We start from the raw sequence: 17,958 nt of genomic DNA on the forward strand, positions 1-17,958 counted from the left end.
CCGACAGCCTCCCCCATCCCTCTCAGACTCTCTTCCCTCCAGAGACACAGTGCTACCCATTCAGGACCACTGTCCCCGGGTGGGGCTGACGGCCAGCCCCAGGCACTGGCACGGGCTGCGTTGTTCAGAGGAGGGGTGCCTTTCCCTGTGTTGCACAAAGGCTCCCGTTGTCTGAGTGTGAGAGGCCCACAGCGCAGAGACCCACAGCACCCTCAGACTTCTGCCAACCAGGACTCAGCAGCACTGTGTGCCCGGCCCTGGCCAGACTCTCTGGGCAGACGGCACAGGGTGGGAGCCTCTGCCTGGCTCAGAGGGGGCCCCCGCAGGTGCCTTGGAGCAGCTGCGACCAGGGCCAGACGCCACATGTGGCTGCCGGTGGCTGCTCTGTCTCGCTGCTGGGGGTCCGATATTAAAAACTCTAAACGATGTTTCACTGCGGGCTTACCCTGTGCCAGGCGCTGTGCTGAGCACCTTACAGTCACAATCTCAGTGCTCACACGACCCTAGGAGGTCAGCACTATTTTCCTCCCACTTGGGAGATGATGGACCGGAGGCTTAGGGAGAAGTCACAGGTTCGATGTCACACGACTCCTAAGTGGCAGAGGTGAGATTTGGCCTCAGACCCACACTGCTGATGTGGGCAAGATGGGGGACATTGTGTCCTCCAAACATATTGCAAGAAGTAAGGTTATTGATCTGGAGGAGGGGACCCAGGGGCCATAAGGCCAGCATTCAGACCCTCGGGAGGGCTGTGTGTTTCCAAGGGTGCTCGGGAAAGCAGCGGGGAGAGGCCAGGAGGGCAGATTTCAGTCTGACCTCTAGGTCTTTCTGTCTGAGCTGCCTGAAGGTGTAGGGGGTGAACGCCCATCCCTGGGGTGTGTGTGTGCATGTGTGCATGTGTTTGTGTGTGTGCGTACACCGACAAGCCACGGCTGGGCACCAGGCCAGCCTGCTGCAGACGCTCCTTGCACTGGCAGGAGGGGGTACTGTGTGACCTGAGGGGCTCCCCAGCCACAGAGGCTGTGACACGGGCAGGGCTTGGGGCCGGGCATGAGCAGAACCAGAGGGGCTGTCCTCCCGGGCCCTGGCTGGGGGAGGGTCTCTAGGAAGACTCTGGGGCTCTGGGGGCTTCCGGGTGAGAAGACTCTTCGTTCAGCCAGCAGGCCCTGATCGAGCACCCACTGTGTTCCAGGCAGTGCAGTGGCCTATCTCAGGGGTGGCAGGCGGTCTCGGAGGCCCCCTCCGCCGGCTAACCCCTCTGCCCCGCCCCTTCCAGGAGCCCACACGCAGCTTCCTGACGAGCCACTCTTCACGCCCGTGCTGGTCACCTGCATGTCCATCATGGCCCTGTTGCTGCTGCTGCTGGGGCTGCTTTTCTACAAGTACAAGCAGGTGAGCCTGGGCAGGGCGGGCGCGAGGGCGTCCCGTCTCCTGAGTGCCAGACCCCAGGGCGGAGCCGCCAGGGGGTGAGGGTCCACCCTGCAGTCCCCGAGAACCTGCTTGTTCTGTCAGCCATTCAGCCACGAGCTTTTTAGTGGGTGCCAACTGTATGCCAACGTGAGCGGCTGGGTTCTGAGTGAGCCAAAACTCAGAGCCTCTGTGGCTCTTCCCTCGTCCCCCCCTTTCTTTCCTCTTTCACTGTCCAGAGCGGGAGATGGTTGCAAGTCAAACAACCAGAAAAGTGAGGGGTGGATTAGAGAGTGAAAGATGCAATGGGGAGAGGAATGGGGTGTTCCAGGAGAGCAGGAACATGGGGTCCTGTCCCCGCCAGGGGATGCGGGCACATGGAGGGCATTGTACGGCCAGGACTGTGTCTCCCGTCAGGTGGTGGGTGGTCTAGTGGAGGAAGAAGGTTTGACCATCCTCGACCTCTCCACCAGTTATTATTCATCGAAGCTGCCATTGATGGCCTGTTGACATTTAGTGCACCGCCTGTCACTCTGAGTTCTCAGTCAGTGATGGCAACTTGAGGGGCATTTTCGTGAAGCCTGTTACTCCCATCCTCTTGCTGCATGCCCTCAACAATCACAGCATGTGGGTAGCATCGCTAACCCCATTTTACAGAGTTGGAAGCTGAGATTCTGAGAGGTGGAGGCAGCTGCCCTCGTCTACAGCTGGTCGGTGGCAGAGGCTGGGTTTTAAGAAGCCATGTTTTTAGCCATTATGTGAAACACTGAATCATCTTATCTCACCCTCTTGACAACCTGGAAGCAGGGACTGAAGGAGTCAGTATTTTACAGTAAGGAAACTGAGGGCTGGCAAGGGTGAGGAACCGGCCCAAGGGTCCCAGGTGCCTCCCACACGACAGCCTGAGGCCTCTGCCACCCTGCCTAGCTGCCTTCCTACACAAAAGATGGTGTCCATTGTCCCTGGCAGGGAAGGGAACCTGCTTGGAGAAGGTGGTAGGCATGGAGGGGACAGATCGTGGAGAATGGGGGTGCAGCAAGGGGAGACAAGACTCAGGGAAAGGATATCGCTGGGGGAGAGGGCAATGTGTACAAAGGGGAGGGTGGTGGGGGAGGAGACCGGGGCAAGTACCAGAAATATCAGTGCCGGGAAGAGGAGGCAGGTTGGGGGTCCAAGGAGTAGGTCCAAAGGAGCAATGTGATTTAGGGGTGAATAACCCACCTTGTGGGCCTCCTCTGTGCCTTCTCTTCTGCACCGCTGCCTTGGGGGTTTTAGTAACCAAAGAGGACCTAGACAGTGTGGATGGGATGTGGGGGCTCATGGGGGGGCTCTCATGCTCATGCCAGCACCCAGCATGAAGAGGCAGCTCTGAATGCAGCCTCTAAGAAACAAAGGTCAAGACATCAGGGATCTCAGTCCAGCTCTGAAACCGTTTTGCCATGGGACCTTGGCTGACTCACTGTCCACTCTGGGCCTCAGTTTCCCCACCTGTACCGTGGGACTGGTAACAGTCTTCCTTCTCTGACATTCCACAAGCCAACGGATAGTCTGGTTTAAGAGCCAGGGTTTGGGAGTTGGACAGATGTGGGTCTGGCCTCTGCCAATCTCCAGCTATTGTAACTCTGGGGAAGTTGGGGTGTCTCTGCCTCTGTTTCTCCATCTGTGAAGTGGGTTTAATAATAGTGGCCACCCCACCAGGCTGTTGTGAGGATTCAATGACGGAGCGCATGGCGGGGATTTAGCAGGGTGCTGGGCACAGACAGCGCTCAGACAGACGCAGCACGCCCTTGCCCCAGGAGGAAGCTGACTGGGGAACCTGAGTTAGCTCATGCGTCTTGGGACTGTAGGAGGGTCTGAGGTTGGGCATCTCCTTGACTGCACACCCACAGTGGTTGTCAGGCCTTGCTCACCCACCTCTGTGGACAGGCCTTAACTCACTCTTGTGAGTTCCTTCTCTGAGCAGCGCCGATTAGTACAGCTTCTTCCTTTTATGGAGCTGAAAACCGCCTCCCAGTGCCCCGCAGAGCCGCCACCTCAGCCCAGGACAGCTCTGCCGAGATTCCGGAGAAGGCCCAGTTCCCTCTCCAGCCCCTTCTACCTTCAGGTGCCCAGCCCCCTTGGCCAGTTTTGGTTTGGGACACCGTACCTTCTCTCCATGGGACCATTTTTGGAACATGTAGTCCCAGCCACCTTGTTTCCCACCCAGGACATGTAACTGTCCCTGGAATCCATTTAAGGGCAAGGGAAGGAGGGCATCCCATGGGACAAGACCTTGAGGGGTCAAGATGGTCATGCCCTTGCCTCTGGGCCCTCTGTCCAATTCCCCTCTGCTTTGCCCCACGGGGTTCTGAGCTTTGCCTCTGCACTGGGGACTCAGCCTGGCCCGTCCTTACTGCCTGGGCCTGGGGTGAGGGGTGGCTCTGGCGGGGGGAAGGGTTGGTTCTGCCTCAGGGCTGAGTCATCGCCTTTCTGGTCCCCAAAGAGACCACAAGGGGGGCTGAGGGGGGAGGAGAAAAGGGCAGGAGTCAGCAGTCTGGAAGGAGGAAGGACACAAGGAGGAAAGGATGAGGTAGGGAGGCACGAAAGCTGGGATTCTGGAGTCAGAACTGAGCTCTGGGGCCTGGAGGTTGACTGGGGCCAGGCAGGAGGGGCCCCAAGGATTCCAGCGGGAAGTGTTGAGGTCGCTATCTTCCTAAGACAGAGAACACCCAGCAGCCCAGAACCATCAGGCCTAGATGGGGAGGGTCACAGGACTGGCATGTCTCCCTGCCCATCCCAGTCTCCAAGGGGAATTGGGGGTGAACCTGGGCCTGGGCCTGTCGTAAGGAGTGAGATGACACATACTGAGTGTGCTGCCCGGTGCCCTGCTCACAGGGGGTGCTCAGGGAGCACTGCCTCCTATCCTGACAACTACTACCATTAGGAAACCCGGCCGAGGTGGCCCGTCCCAACTTCCCTGTAAGGGCTCTCCTTCAGAGGAGACCCCTCCACGTAGAAGCCCTGGGTAGCCAAGGTGGTACAGAAGCACCACTGCTGGCTGCCTTCCAGGAAGGGGTAGGGATGCTGGAGGTGCAGGGGGAGGCTGGGGAGAGCTGCGTCTTCCTCCAGGTAGAGTCTGGGATCCAGAGACCTGAGATCCAGCCAGATGACCTCTTCCTCCTTTGATCCCCCCTTCCCCCAATAGCCCCTGGCTGGGGGCGGGGCAGCGCTGGGGAGGGGGCTGACTCAGGCCCAGCTGCAGGGGCCAGAAGAAGGAGAAGTGGTGAGGAGAAAAACCAGCCTTGGCCACAGAAGGCTCTGGAGATGGAAGTGGCTGGGGGAGGTCAAAGACTCCCCGCCTGGCTTTCCGTCCGTGTTCAGGGTTGGGAAGGTGCCCACACGCGGGGCGTGAATCCTCTGTGACTCAGAAGGTTCCTCCTTTGGTCCCACTTCAGACTCTTCCTCCCGAGCCACAGCATGGCAGTTCTTGAGTTTACCTGCAGCCTCCCTCCCGAGGCAGAACCCGGAACTTCTTCCTTACGTCGAACCGCAGTCTCCTCTCCCAAACTACCATGGGGAAGTTCTTCCCTCCGGCTCCCTGGAGTCTTTTCTCTGAATCTGGTGCCACTTGCAGCCACAGGCCGCCTCCCTCCCCAACAGCCACTCACATATCCGATAGCTCCCCCAGGCTGGATGCCCGGAGAAGGAGCCCAGCTGCTAAGCACAGCCCAGCTGGTCCCTGTCCCCTAGGGCTGACCGGAAAGAGTGGGACTGCTGACCCAGGGCCTCAGTGTCCTCCACCACCCAGGCCCAGCTTCCACTTTCCACCTAAAGTCCGTCTTCCATCAGCACTTCTCTTGGGCACCCCCTGGCATGATGCCCCCCAAGCAGCTGCCACCCTGCACAGGAAGAAGCGAGGCGGCTGCTCTCCTGCTGCCTCTAGCTCTGCCCTCTCCCTCTCCTTCTCGTTTGACGACAGAAAGTCAGACGTGTCCCTCATCTGCATTACCCCCTCAAGGGCTTCTCAGTGCAGTTAGAGGGAATCCACTCACTCACCCCAGTGCTCAGACCTTCCTGTCTCTGGAACATCCCACCTCCTTCAAGCCCCACGGGCAGCTTCCGGTGCCTCAGACTCGCCAGGACTCAGCCCACCAGCGGGCCGCTGCATCCGCGCTTCCCTGAGCCTACAAAGAGCTTCCTCCAACATCATCTGGCCACTTCTTCTCACCTCCTCAGGGGCCTTCCCCGACTTACCCTCAGGTGTACCCGGCGCTCTCTGTCCCATCACCTTGCTTTATCTTCTTTACAGCCCTACAGGAAAATGTCTGACGTATGTACGTACTTGATGCAAATGCCTATCTTAGCCCCTTGCCTGGGGGCAGGGGGCTTTGTCTTCTTCAGTTCTGAATCAACGGTGTCTGGCACAAATAGGAATTCGGTGAAATATTTGTCTGGAAATATTATTTGGCCTTAAAAAAGAAAGAAATTCTGAGACACAAATGAACTTTGAAGACATTAGGCTGAGCTAAATCAGCCAGTCACAAAAGGACAAATGCTGCATGATTCCAATGAAATGAGATACCCAGAGTCGTCAGATTCGGGAGATAAGTGGCCAGGGGCTCAAGGGAGGTAGGAATGGGGAGTCGTTTAATGAGTATGGAGTTTCAGTTTTGCAAGACGAAAAGCATTCTGGAGACTGGTTGCACAAGAGTGTGAATGAACACTTTTGAATGGTATACTCAAAAATGGCTGAGATGGTAAATTTAATGTTGTATGTATCTTACCACAATTAAAAAGAAAACCAGACAGTATTTGGATGGGAGGACGGACAGATGGATAGACCTCAAGGTCCATCCCTCCCTCCTGGCTCAGGAATTACCAAGTTAACAGAGCTGTCAAGACTTTCAGAGGTGACCCTGTCCCCCGTCTTTCAATACACAGGTGGGGAAACCAAGGCTTGTGGAAGGGAAGGTCCCATGGTGAGGCCACGCCAGGCAAGGACAGCTCTCGGTGCCTTGGACATGGGACAACCTGGTCCCTCTCACCATAGACCACCCCTGCCTCCTCCTCCCATGCTTTGGGAATGCCCACACCCCTGCTCTCGGGGGTCGGGGATGAGACCCCAGATCTGCCCGCAGGTGGCTGACATAGGCTTCCCCCCTCTCCCTCTGCAGAAGCCCAAGTACCAGGTGCGCTGGAAGATCATTGAGAGCTACGAGGGCAACAGTTACACCTTCATTGACCCCACCCAGCTGCCCTACAATGAGAAGTGGGAGTTCCCCCGAAACAACCTGCAGTTTGGTGAGATGAGATCTTAGCACCTACCATGCCCCCCATCATGGGGTCAGCATGCACTGAAGGGAGCCTGTGGGGCCTTAGAGAAAGGGCTCTTTGTCGCCCAGGGGCCTAAGCAGACTGTGTGTGTGTGTGTGTGTGTGTGTGTGTGTGTGGCAGGGAAGACTCTCGGAGCTGGTGCTTTTGGGAAGGTGGTAGAAGCCACGGCCTTCGGTCTGGGCAAGGAAGATGCTGTCCTGAAGGTGGCCGTGAAGATGCTGAAGTGTGAGTGAGGGGAAGGGGCTGCGGGGATTTGCGGCGTGGGGAGGAGGTGGTGTTTGCTCGGGGAGGGCCTGCCCTGTCATCACGAGACACCACCCACATTTTTGGCCTAGCAGAGTCTGGGGGACAGGGCCTGGGATTGGGGGGCAAGGATTCTTGGCTTCTTTTGTGAGCTCCAGCCTCCCCCTAATTTTTGGGTGAGGAAGGGCTTCTGATGGAGCCTCAAAGAGGCTGGGGTGCACAGAGGCCACCCTGGGCCATGGTCTGGCCACAGCTTGGTTTCCTGCCACCCGAGAGCAGCTCAGGAATGGGCCATCTCTCCCCCTCCCTAACTTCCATCTGCGTGTCTGCATTTTTCCTTTTCCCTCTTTGTTCACTGATCACCTTGGGGTACGGGGTGTGCCCCACTTGCTCTCTTGGGTGTCTCCTGTGTGCGTGGCTCTCTATGTCCTGCCCTCTCCCCATCTATGGGATCTGTGGCTCCATCTTCCAGCCACGGCTCACGCAGACGAAAGGGAGGCGCTCATGTCAGAACTGAAGATCATGAGTCACCTGGGCCAGCACGGGAACATAGTCAACCTTCTGGGAGCCTGCACCCACGGAGGTGAGGGGTCCTGGTGGGCATCAGGGCCTGTGGTCTCGCAGCTTCTTTGGTGTCTGAGGGCCCAGGGTCACCTCCTTCCATCTTCTCCCTATCTCCTCCAAGTGGTGGTAGGCTCTCTCCCTCAGCATTCCTCAAGTTCCTAGACCAGGTGCCTGGATTGGTCAGAAGCTGTTTATAACTGATAGACGGTTCTATGAGCTCTAATCAGTGGTTCTCAGACGTTGGTGGGCATCCAAGTCAGCCAGAGAGGGGGCTAGGAGTGCAGATCCCTGGGCCCTGTTGCAGGGAGTCTGATTCTGGGGTCTGGAGTGAAGCTCCCCCACAAAGACACTTAGACTCTCAGGACAGGGTCCACAGAGGTGCCCCAGGGCCTGTCGGGACTCCCAGGCTGTCCCATCCTCTTCTACAGCAGCCTTGACACATATGGAACAACGACAGATTTCCTTTGAAAAAAGAATTCTTCGGCTACAGTTTTTTGAGATTCCTCTGCTTTAGACAGATGGGATTACTGAGGCCAGAAAACAGAAAAAGCTGCCCATGGACAGTCAGGATTAGAACTCAGAGTTCCCCAAGTCCCATGCCAGGGGGCCATGTTGCCCCACCCCATGTTCCTGTCCACATGCGGGAGTGGGCTAAGGAGTGCACTTACCCCAATCTCTTGGCTGCTCTAGGGCCTGTTCTGGTCATCACCGAGTACTGTTGCTATGGTGACCTGCTCAACTTTTTGCGAAGGAAGGCCGAGGCCATGCTGGGACCCAGCCTGAGCGTGGGCCAAGACCCCCAGGCAGGCGCTGGCTACAAGAACATCCACCTGGAGAAGAAATACGTCCGCAGGTAGGACCTGGCAAAGGACAGGAAGGAGGCTAGGACTGGAGGAGAGGGGCCCTGGGTCTGTCCATAAAGCTAACGCAGGCTTGGGTGGCTATGTGGCCCTCACATTCCCATCTCTGCCATGAGAAGTAGTCACCCCAGTTTAGATGGGCCAACCCAGTTTTTCTACTACTTATTCCTATCACCCAACAAATATTTGGGCACCTACTATGCTCTAGGAGTATGGAAGGCAAAGATGGGCAGCTCATAGTCCGGTGGAGACAGGCGTTAATGAAATCATCACACTAATGTATGTAAAAGATCAACCAAGATCCATTCAGGCCTCTAGCCAGAGATGGGCAGATCTCGAGGGCAACTGCCCTATTTCTCCCATGCTGTCAGGGGCTTACGCTGTCAGGGGCTGCACAGCACCTGGACAGAGTCTGTTGGTTGTTGGGAGAGAAGGGGCAAAACAGTGTCACTGTGCCAGGCCCCTGATCTACTTGGGCCTCAGTTTCCCCAGGGCGAGCCATCGGGGGGGTTGAACCTCAGAGTCTTTCCTACTGTCATTCTGTAATGCTATGATTCCTGGAAGCCACCCTGAGGCAGATGGACAAAGCCACATGGGGAACTAGAGAGGGGAAGCAGCTAGTTTCATGTCACACATGAGTCAGGGGCAGGGGCGGAGGCTACGCTAGAACTCTGCTCCCTTGACTCCCGGTCCAGTACTCACCTGAGCCTTACTGCTGTCCTGAAGTCTCAGACTTGGGGCTGTGGGGCCTCAGGGCCAGGCTGCTGAGACAGGATCAGAACAAGAAGGGTGTACATGGGGCCCCTGTCTCAGCCACCGTCAGCTGCCAAGCCTGGGGAGGCAAAAGGGGAAGGAGGCCATTTCGTTCCATCCGATATCCTTGAATATGAGCGCTGCCAGGATCTGCTTCCTCTTCTATTCTCTGTCGTCCCCTCAGAGGGCAGCTCACCCTGGGCCTCTAAGAGGCTGGAACCTCAGGCCAGGCCCCGTCAAAATAAGCACTGAAGTAAAGTATTAACTTCTGATCTTCAAATGTGCAGATGGGGAAAGAATTCGGCAGGTGATTTCAAGGGCAGATGGCATGTGAACCAATCCTGCCAGTGGGTTCCCAGGCTGCATTAATGGAAGTATAGTTTCTAAACCAAGGGAGGGGATCGCTTTGCCATGGTCAAAGCATAAATAAGACACTCCCTTCTCTTTCTGGGAACACTAGAGCGTGGGCATTGTCAAGGTGCACATCTCCATCGCAGAGGGGAGGGGGGAGTCCAGAAATCATACCTAGTAGTGGCTATTAGAAGCAGTAGTGGCTATTCAATCTAGAGAAGTGCTTTCTCCAACTGTGACACAAAGCCTGAGCTCACAGGCGTCACCTGAGAGCTGTCAGAAACACAGGAGCTCAGGCCACCAGACCTGCTGAGTCAGAATCAGCATTTAAATAAGACCACCCAGGCGAATCATATGCTCGTGAATTGGTTTAGACCTCTTGACCTGTGGCCTTAACCCAGGCGGCACACTGGAATCGCCTGGAGAAATTTCAGAGTGTGAACGATTGGGTTTTGCCCCTTATTTCTGAGGTGATCGGGTACAGGGAGTGTTGACAACTCCCCCAGTGATTGAATGTGAAGTCAGTGGTGAGAACCACTGTCCAGACACAGAAGGCTCAAAGATGGGGGCCCTAGAATCCCTGCAGGGCTATTATGGGGAAAGGGAGCCTCATTCTCTGTGGCCCTTGAGGGCAGAGCAAGGACCAGCAGAAGGAAAATCCCAGGGGCAGATTAGCATTAGGAACAGTGAAGAACTTTCTAACAGGCAGAGAGCTGCCCAAAGATAGAACAGATTATAAGCTTCCTTCCTGAATGGCTTAGCAGAGATCAATGATCACACACACGAGGCGGCAGGGGGATTCCTTGTCAGAAAGGAATGTTCAAGTGGACCTTGAGGTCCCTGTCCTTCCCTGCTGATTGGAGAAGCCATGGGGAGCTGGAGGTCAAGGCCTGAGTTGGGTAGTGTAGCAGTAGGGACTCACCCTCCCCCCAACCCTCTCTCCTATATAGGGACAGCGGCTTCTCCAGCCAGGGTGTAGACACCTATGTGGAGATGAGGCCTGTCTCTACTTCTTCTTCAAATGACTCCTTCTCTGAACAAGGTGAGGAGTTCCTGGGTTGCAGGAGGGGGAGGGGCAGAGGAGAGGGGTGACTGGGGGCTGGGCAGGGAAGGAGAGGGGTGTGGCAGGGCTGCCCTGAAACCTCTTCCCACACCAGACCTGGACAAGGAGGATGGGCGACTGCTGGAACTGCGGGACCTGCTCCACTTCTCGAGCCAGGTGGCCCAGGGCATGGCCTTCCTTGCTTCCAAGAATGTGAGTTATGAACTGGGTCTGAGTGTGGTCACTCAGGAGGGTGGGAGGCAGCTGAACCCCCCCCCCACCCCAATGTGAGGCTGGATGACTGAGGATGAAGGGGAGGAAAGGGGAGCATATGACGGAGCCAAGGAGAGAGAGTGCCAGAGGGCAAGTGGGCCGCAGCCACACAGCCTCTAGGAGTGAGCGGGAGAAACCTATGGCTGAGAGTTCCCCAACCACAGGACCATGGGAGCCCCAGCCTGAGCAGACCCATCTCCCAGGCGTGCAGCAGGCTATGGAGGACCCCATTTCCAAGAACAGGCTTTATTCCTTCAGTTTTGGTCAACAGTGTGAACAGACAACCATTGTGTCCCTTTGCGAAGCCCATGGTCTTGTGAGGCTGATAAAGGAAGCTCCCTGAGTGGTTGTTGAGGGTATGAAAAGACATGTACAAAACACTCAACCCACGAACTTCCCAGCAGGTGGGAGCCGTGACCGTCCTCCTTACAGCAGATTTGCGAGTCCAGAGTTGGGTTGTTGGCTCTGCCATTTGCTGTGTGACTTTAAGCAACTATTGCAATTCTCTGAGCCTCAGTTTCTATACCTATAAAAATGGACACAATCACGGGGTTGTCTTGAGGGCGAAACAGGGCTATAATGTGTGCAAATGCTTAGAGAAGAGCTTAGCACGGTAGAGCCCTGGAGGTGGCAGCTGCTGTTATTAGTAACTGGTAGCGGGGAGGGATGCAGGGGCTGTTCCCAGCACCAGGGCTCATTGCTCCTTGCCCCAGCGGATTGCCTAGCTCTGCCAGCAGCCGCTGCTCAGGACTCCCTCAATGAGGAGCCCAAGGCCTTCTAGGGCCCTGGCTGCTCCCCCTGCACCCCAGGCTCAAGTAGGGGAGGGGCTGAGACTAACCCTGCAAGCGCTTCCCTTCAGTGCATCCACCGGGACGTGGCAGCCCGAAACGTCCTCCTGACCAGTGGGCGTGTGGCCAAGATTGGGGACTTTGGGCTGGCCAGGGACATCATGAATGACTCCAACTACATCGTCAAGGGCAATGTGAGTGCTGCGGAGGGTGGGCCGGGCTGGGGAGGGGGCGGTGAGCCTGGGTCCGAGGTGACTGGGGTCTGCTGTGCCAGGCCCGCCTGCCCGTGAAGTGGATGGCTCCAGAGAGCATCTTCGACTGTGTCTACACGGTTCAGAGCGACGTCTGGTCCTATGGCATCCTGCTCTGGGAAATCTTCTCACTCGGTGAGCCACCGGCCCAGGGCAGGCTCTGCCTGGGGCTGAGTCATGTTTGGTTACCACGGTGTCCTATACCTTGTGGAGGATACCAGTCAAGGATACTCGGCGCCCAGGGCAGAGCAAAGACTGGTGGGAGTGAAATGATGGGCAAGGCGTCTGAAAACCGAGCGGCGCAGCTCCTGCGTGGGCTGGACAGATGCTCCCTGCTGCCCGGCATTCCGTCCGGGCTCTTCCCTCCTCTGCCTGCCCGAGCAGCTGTTGCTTCTGCCCGTGGTTCTCCCTCATGATGTGCATGTCCCGCTTCCGGAGCACTAGGCACAGGGACTTGGGCGAAGCCCTTCAGCGAGCAACTCTAACCTCTTATTCCAAAGCCTGTGCTAGAATTCTCTGTGGGGTGCGATGAGGCCTGGGTGAAGGCTCCCCAGTTCCACAGAAGCCTATGCCCTTTGCAACTCTTCATAGCCCCGGCCGGCCAAGATGTAACGTGGGTGTGGGGGCAGGTGAAGATGTGCCCTGAGCGTGACCTCCTACGTGATCTTGGCCTTTGCAGGGCTGAACCCCTACCCTGGCATCCTGGTGAACAGCAAGTTCTATAAACTGGTGAAGGATGGCTACCAAATGGCCCAGCCTGCGTTCGCCCCAAAGAACATGTAAGTGACAGACCCGAGGGAGAAAAGAGGACACGCTAGGCTTTGGTTGAAGGGGACGGAAGTGTGTGTGTGGGCCCAGTCTCCCTGTCCAGTGTTCCAGCGCCAGGCATTATCTCCCCCCAGTGGGCCAAACCAAGCCCTTTTCCGAGTGAGTTCAAGGTTTCCACTGGTTTCCCAGGGAGCTTAGAGGATGTGCTCCGAGGACTCTTAAGTAGGACTGGCCCTAACTCAAATTATATTTTTAAGTCAGACTCTCTTATTGCGACCTCAAGGAAGGCTCCTGTCATTTCTTCTGTCGTGGCAATCTGTGGTGTTGGCCAGTCCTTCACTGTACACCTGGCCAGCCACTGCAGCCTCTCAACCACCTCACTACAGCCAGCCGACCACGAGCCACTGACTCCCTACCCTTGCCACGGCCTTTGAACGGGCCAGCGGGCCACGAATTCACCCACTGCCTTTCCCCAGCCACCCTCAACACAGCCGCCCCGCGCCCAGCCAGGCACTCGCTGCCTGCCGGCTCACCGGCGACACAGCCCCTGCAGCCCACCTGCCCTGTTCGTCTCTTGCTACAGTCAGCCACTCACTCATCTCTCAGTCCTGTCAAACCTACCTGCAGGCAGCAAGAGCGCCCCTTCTTAGTTCTAGGAGCTTGGGCAAGAGAGCATCTCTGAGATTTTTCTCCTTTCAGTTGTCAAATGGGCATGATGGAAAAACCTTCCAAGGGCTACTGGGGAGATTAAATAAGACAACGCACGTCAAGGACTCAGCACAGGTCTTGTGTCAGGCTCACTTCTCACTAGGCTTCAGGACCTCTGCTGGGCAAGACTGCAGGGCGTGTGCGTGCGTGTGCACAGGTGTATGGGTCACGCTCCCCAGACCCACGGGCAGCTTCTGTCCTGTCTCAGATACAGCATCATGCAGGCCTGCTGGGCCCTGGAGCCTACCCGCAGACCCACCTTCCAGCAGATCTGCTCCCTCCTCCAGGAGCAGGCCCAAGTGGACAGGAGAGAGCCGGTGAGTGGGGCCAGCCTCGGGGTGGGTAGCTGGCTGCAGCAGGCCGGGCTGGGCCTGAGTGGTCAAGACTGACCACCCCCGGCCTCTCGCACCCTCAGGACTACACCAACTTGCCGAGCAGCAGCAGTGGCGGCGGCAGCAGTAGTGAGCCAGAGGAGGAGAGCTCCAGCGAGCACCTGGCCTGCTGTGAGCAGGGGGACATCGCCCAGCCCCTGCTGCAGCCCAACAACTACCAGTTCTGCTGAGGGGACAGCCAGGAAGCACTGCTTTCCCCGTCCTTCAAGCTCCCACTCCACCGCGGCTGGGGCACCGCGGGGAGAACCTACAGACTCTGCCCTTGGTCCTTTCATTCAACAGCCAGGCCCAGCTCTGAAACTCAGGAACGTGAAACCCACAGAGTTTGGGGAGGACCCCGCTGCCAGGGCCTGGGCCGTCACTGCCAGTCAGGGGCTAGGGCTGAGCCCCCCGCCCACTGTTCTCAATGCTATGGCCTCATGTTCGCTATGCCAACTGGGAGAACCCCCAGCTTACTCTCCTCACCTTGTTCCCACTTCCAGGAACCCCCTTCCCGACTCCCCGTTATCTGATTGGAAATGGACTGGTTTTGTGCCTACCAAGTGCCCCAACGCTGAGAAGACCAGGCTCCTTGGGCCTTGGTAGAGCAGAAGGACCCCCTCTGTAGCCAAGTGAAATGGCAAGAACAGACAGGTACTCAGAGACTCTGCCTGGCTCAGGCACCTCAGAGCAGGGTGGCTCCTTTCTAAGAATGAACTGTACCTCCTAGTCCCTCTGGCCTTGTCTCTACGGCCCCACCCACCCCGGATCTGGTCGCTACAATGAGCCAGGTGGCAGCTAAAAGTTCGGGGTTCTGCCCAGTCCCCTGTCATTCCAAGCTGGAAGACAGGGGCCTGTGTGGCTGGCCACACCAAGCAAGCAGCATGCACTCCACCAAGCTGACTCCCCGTAACTAACAGTCGCCCTGCGGGATGTCTCAGTCATTAAACTAACAGCATTAACACAGCTGGCCTCTGATTCTCTGTGCCACTCGGGGGCCTGCAGCTTCCCTGGGGCCTCTCCCATCCACCTCCGTGTCGAGTGACCAACTCAGCACCTCAGGTGCTCGACCACACTGTGCCCCACACAATGAGCATGGAACTGATTCTTGCTTCACCAAAACAGATAACTTAATAAATTTTATTCTTGGCGGGGAAGGAGGGAAAAAAGCCACCTACTCCACTCCTCTCAATAAATTAAATAACACACGGCCAATTCCCGTGCCCTACGCAAACCTTAGGCACTTGAGCCAGTCCTGCTGTTTCCTTATGGCCCAGTCTGCTTCCCCTTCACAGAAGGGAGTTTTTCCTACTGCCGCCAGGTTATGTCAAGCCAACAGGCCACATCCCCTCTGTGGTGAGGGTCCAGGGCCCAGAAAGGATGTAGGGTGCAGCAGCAGTGGCCAGGGAAAGGAGGAAGGGGATCCTCTTCCTCAAAGCTCAGGGCAGAGAAGACAGTCCTGGAAGAAAGCTGTGGCTGTTTCTCCCCTCCTCAGCTTCCCCCAAATTTGGGTGCAGGAAGAGTAGGAGGGAAATGCATCCCTCCTCTGGGAAAATCAAGAGCCCAAAGGGACCCCTAGAGCTAATGAGGCCTCCAAGGCCCCAAGTCAAAGGCAACAGGCTAAGGAAGTTGTGTGGCTGCAGGGGCTGGAAAGCGCACTCCCCACTGGCCAGAAGAGATACCTCCGCAGCCTTCCCACCTAGCGCTGGACTCTGCCTTCGCCTACCCCAGGACCTCCACCCTGACTTGCAGGAGGCCCCAGGGAAACCACCGGCTACCAGCATTCCCTCAGACTCCCTTCCCCTCTGCTGAACATACTATGTCCCCCAAGTGCTCTCTCGAGGCTAGTAAGGAGTGTCCTGGTGCTTCTCCTGACCCCTGAAGGTTTAGAACCACGGATCCCGGGCCCCACTGTGCTCAGGAAATGGAAGCTCTTTGGTCAGTCCCAGCATCAGAGGCCTCCCCAAAGGTGAACGCTCCCGCGGGTCCCCTGGATGGATCTGCCTCGGGCCAGGGCCTCACTATGGCTTGAGATGGTGCAGTCCCTGTGCAAGAGCCTGGCTTAGACTGTCACTGCAGCCACCCCCTCTTCCTCACCCTCCTCCTCTGCCTCTGTCTTGATCTGAGCTACCCCAAGGCGGTAGAGGGTGTCTCGGATGACCACCTCGCCAGGCTGGCAGCTCTGCACAATGTCATGGATCTGCCGGTTGACAATTTCGCGGCTGGTGAGGAAGTCCATGAGGCGGTTGTAGAGGTAATAGTGGGTGGCATTGTCAAAGGCAATGGGCCGCTGGCGGACACTGTTTGGTCTGCTGTCTGCGATGGAGGCCAGGAGGGCTGCGTAGGGTGCCAGCTCAGGGCACAGGGCTGAAGAGTGGTGCCCAGTGCTGGGGTCACCAGGACCCGGCTGTGTCTCTACATGGACAATGTGGCGTGTGGCAGTCTTGGTGACTGGGTGCTGGACAGACTGCTCAGCCTCCATCATGTCCACAGCATAATGCTGGTCCGAGAGCTCCGGGCACGACACGCTCTAGAGGAGAGAGAAGAAACCACTCTAACATTAGGGAATGACTACGGTAGAAGCCGGGGGTGGGTGAGAGTGAAGGGGGTGTGTGTCAGTCAGTCCCATTTAAACCCTCACGTCACCACCCATGCTCACACCTCCTGGGGCAAGTCCCCTCTCCTCTTCCTCTGTGCTTCCCTCTCCCTATGAAGACAGGGACAGTCACAGTGGCCACCTCCCAGAACAGATGCTCGATTACCTGAGCTGCTATTGCTTATTACCATGCCTAGTCAATTCTGGCTGGGGCTGCAGGGGAGTGGAGAGCGGGGCTCTAACTGAGGCTGTTGCCTTTCGGCAGTGCCAGGAACAAGCTCAGAGCCAGTGAGTCCCAGGGAATAAGGCAAAGGTTGAGTGATGACAATAACGTCCCCTTCTTCCTGTTGCCAGTTCCTAACATCTCTTCCCAGCAAACGGCACGTATGTCTGGTAGGAATCACTGTCTGTACAGAGGACCAAAATACAGAGACAAGGGCTCTGCCACTTATCTGTTCCATGATGCTGGCTAAGTCCATCTGCCCTCTCTGGCCCTTACTTTACCTTTTACTAAAAGGAGAGGGTTGGATACATGGAGTTTTCTAAGACTCTGTGCCTCCAGATCACAACAGGTATGCCATGCAGTAAGTACATTCACGGGCAGACCCAAGACCCGACTGGTCAGGGCCTTTAGTACACCAGTGTGCACGAGGTCTCCCAAAGACAGCAATTTCTTAGGCTAATCTGGAAGGCAACCCCTGTGATCCCAAAATACCTGTGGTTTGGGACACCCTGGGCACTCCTAAGTGACATGCTGGGGCCTCACACACACAGGGCTTGGTCAGTAAAAATCTGTGGAATAAATGCTGGCTCAGGGCATCAAGACGAAATACTAGTGGAGACAAAGGATGCTGGAGATGGTTCCCAGAAAGCCTTCCCCAACAACCAGGAGGTGAGACACGGTCAGTCTGTGGGATTTATTCCAGTTCCTCAGAAGGGAACTCACCACAGGTGGCTCTGAGGGGCTAGAGAAACAGCCCTGGTTCCTCCCCCACATCTGGTTGGTCAGCTCTGGGTAGCAGAGGTCAGCACACAGGGCCACTGGTGTGGCCATGTCTACCACGTAGACAGGTGGCCAATGGCGGGAAGAGACAAGCAGATCCACATGGTCGCGGGCGCTCTCGCCGCGCACAAGATACTTGGAGCCGCAGATCACCTGAGCAGGGAGATGGAGGGCACAGCAGAGGGTTAAACAGCCAATCAGCAGACAGAGTTGAGTCTTCTCTCCATGAAGGGGAATAATCAGGTTTTTTGACTAAAGCCATGGCCATCGGGCCAGAGTCCATCACATTCTGCTTCCTATGTCTGTCCTTAAATGAAGTCACCAGCTCATCCCTGACTTCCTGAGAGAATATAGCTGGGAGCATCTGGTCTTCAACAGAGGCAGAGAGGCCCCCAAGGGCATCTACTCCAAACCCCACCCTCCACACTGCCTTACCAAGCACCCTCTCCAGTCCTGGGGCTCCAATTCCCAGCCACACAGCACTGGCAGCTGACAGCTGGTTAGAGACGGAGGTTCCTCTCCTTTGACCCTACCCCAAACCCAAGGAATTAGCCTCTGGGGGTGGGGTCTGAGCATCTGTATTTTGAGCAGCTCCCCACAAGAACTAGATATGCTGCCCACATGGGAACCTCAGTGTAGACTAGTAAACACCTCCACGGAGTGTTCC

The 17,958-nt window shown here is 56.8% G+C and overlaps 2 protein-coding genes across 4 annotated transcripts in view; one reads left to right on the plus strand and one right to left on the minus strand.

The window, feature by feature from the left end:
• Positions 1–14,658, plus strand: part of CSF1R (colony stimulating factor 1 receptor) — a 29,549-nt gene extending 14,891 nt beyond the window's left edge. Inside the window, exons 10-21 of one of the 2 annotated variants that reach the window (XM_008692517.2) lie at positions 1,277–1,392; positions 6,561–6,687; positions 6,841–6,945; positions 7,436–7,546; positions 8,218–8,380; positions 10,442–10,533; positions 10,649–10,746; positions 11,666–11,788; positions 11,869–11,980; positions 12,525–12,624; positions 13,530–13,638; positions 13,737–14,658. In XM_008692517.2, the coding sequence (XP_008690739.1) occupies positions 1,277–1,392; positions 6,561–6,687; positions 6,841–6,945; positions 7,436–7,546; positions 8,218–8,380; positions 10,442–10,533; positions 10,649–10,746; positions 11,666–11,788; positions 11,869–11,980; positions 12,525–12,624; positions 13,530–13,638; positions 13,737–13,883 (1,403 nt within the window). In that variant the 3' untranslated portion in view covers positions 13,884–14,658. The remainder of the gene's footprint in view (positions 1–1,276; positions 1,393–6,560; positions 6,688–6,840; positions 6,946–7,435; positions 7,547–8,217; positions 8,381–10,441; positions 10,534–10,648; positions 10,747–11,665; positions 11,789–11,868; positions 11,981–12,524; positions 12,625–13,529; positions 13,639–13,736) is intronic. The other variant, XM_008692518.2, reaches the window with a different exon arrangement.
• Positions 14,659–14,821: 163 nt separating this feature from the next.
• HMGXB3 (HMG-box containing 3) overlaps positions 14,822–17,958 on the minus strand; it is a 44,519-nt gene continuing 41,382 nt past the window's right edge. For both annotated transcript variants that reach the window (XM_040630415.1, XM_040630416.1), the window contains 2 exons: positions 17,235–17,444; positions 14,822–16,222 (listed from right to left, as the gene is read on the minus strand). In XM_040630415.1, coding sequence (XP_040486349.1) covers positions 15,755–16,222; positions 17,235–17,444 — 678 coding nt within the window. In that variant the 3' untranslated portion in view covers positions 14,822–15,754. The remainder of the gene's footprint in view (positions 16,223–17,234; positions 17,445–17,958) is intronic.

The sequence above is a fragment of the Ursus maritimus genome, unplaced genomic scaffold, assembly GCF_017311325.1.
Source record: "Ursus maritimus isolate PB19 unplaced genomic scaffold, ASM1731132v1 scaffold_15, whole genome shotgun sequence".
Taxonomy (NCBI): Eukaryota; Metazoa; Chordata; class Mammalia; order Carnivora; family Ursidae; genus Ursus; species Ursus maritimus.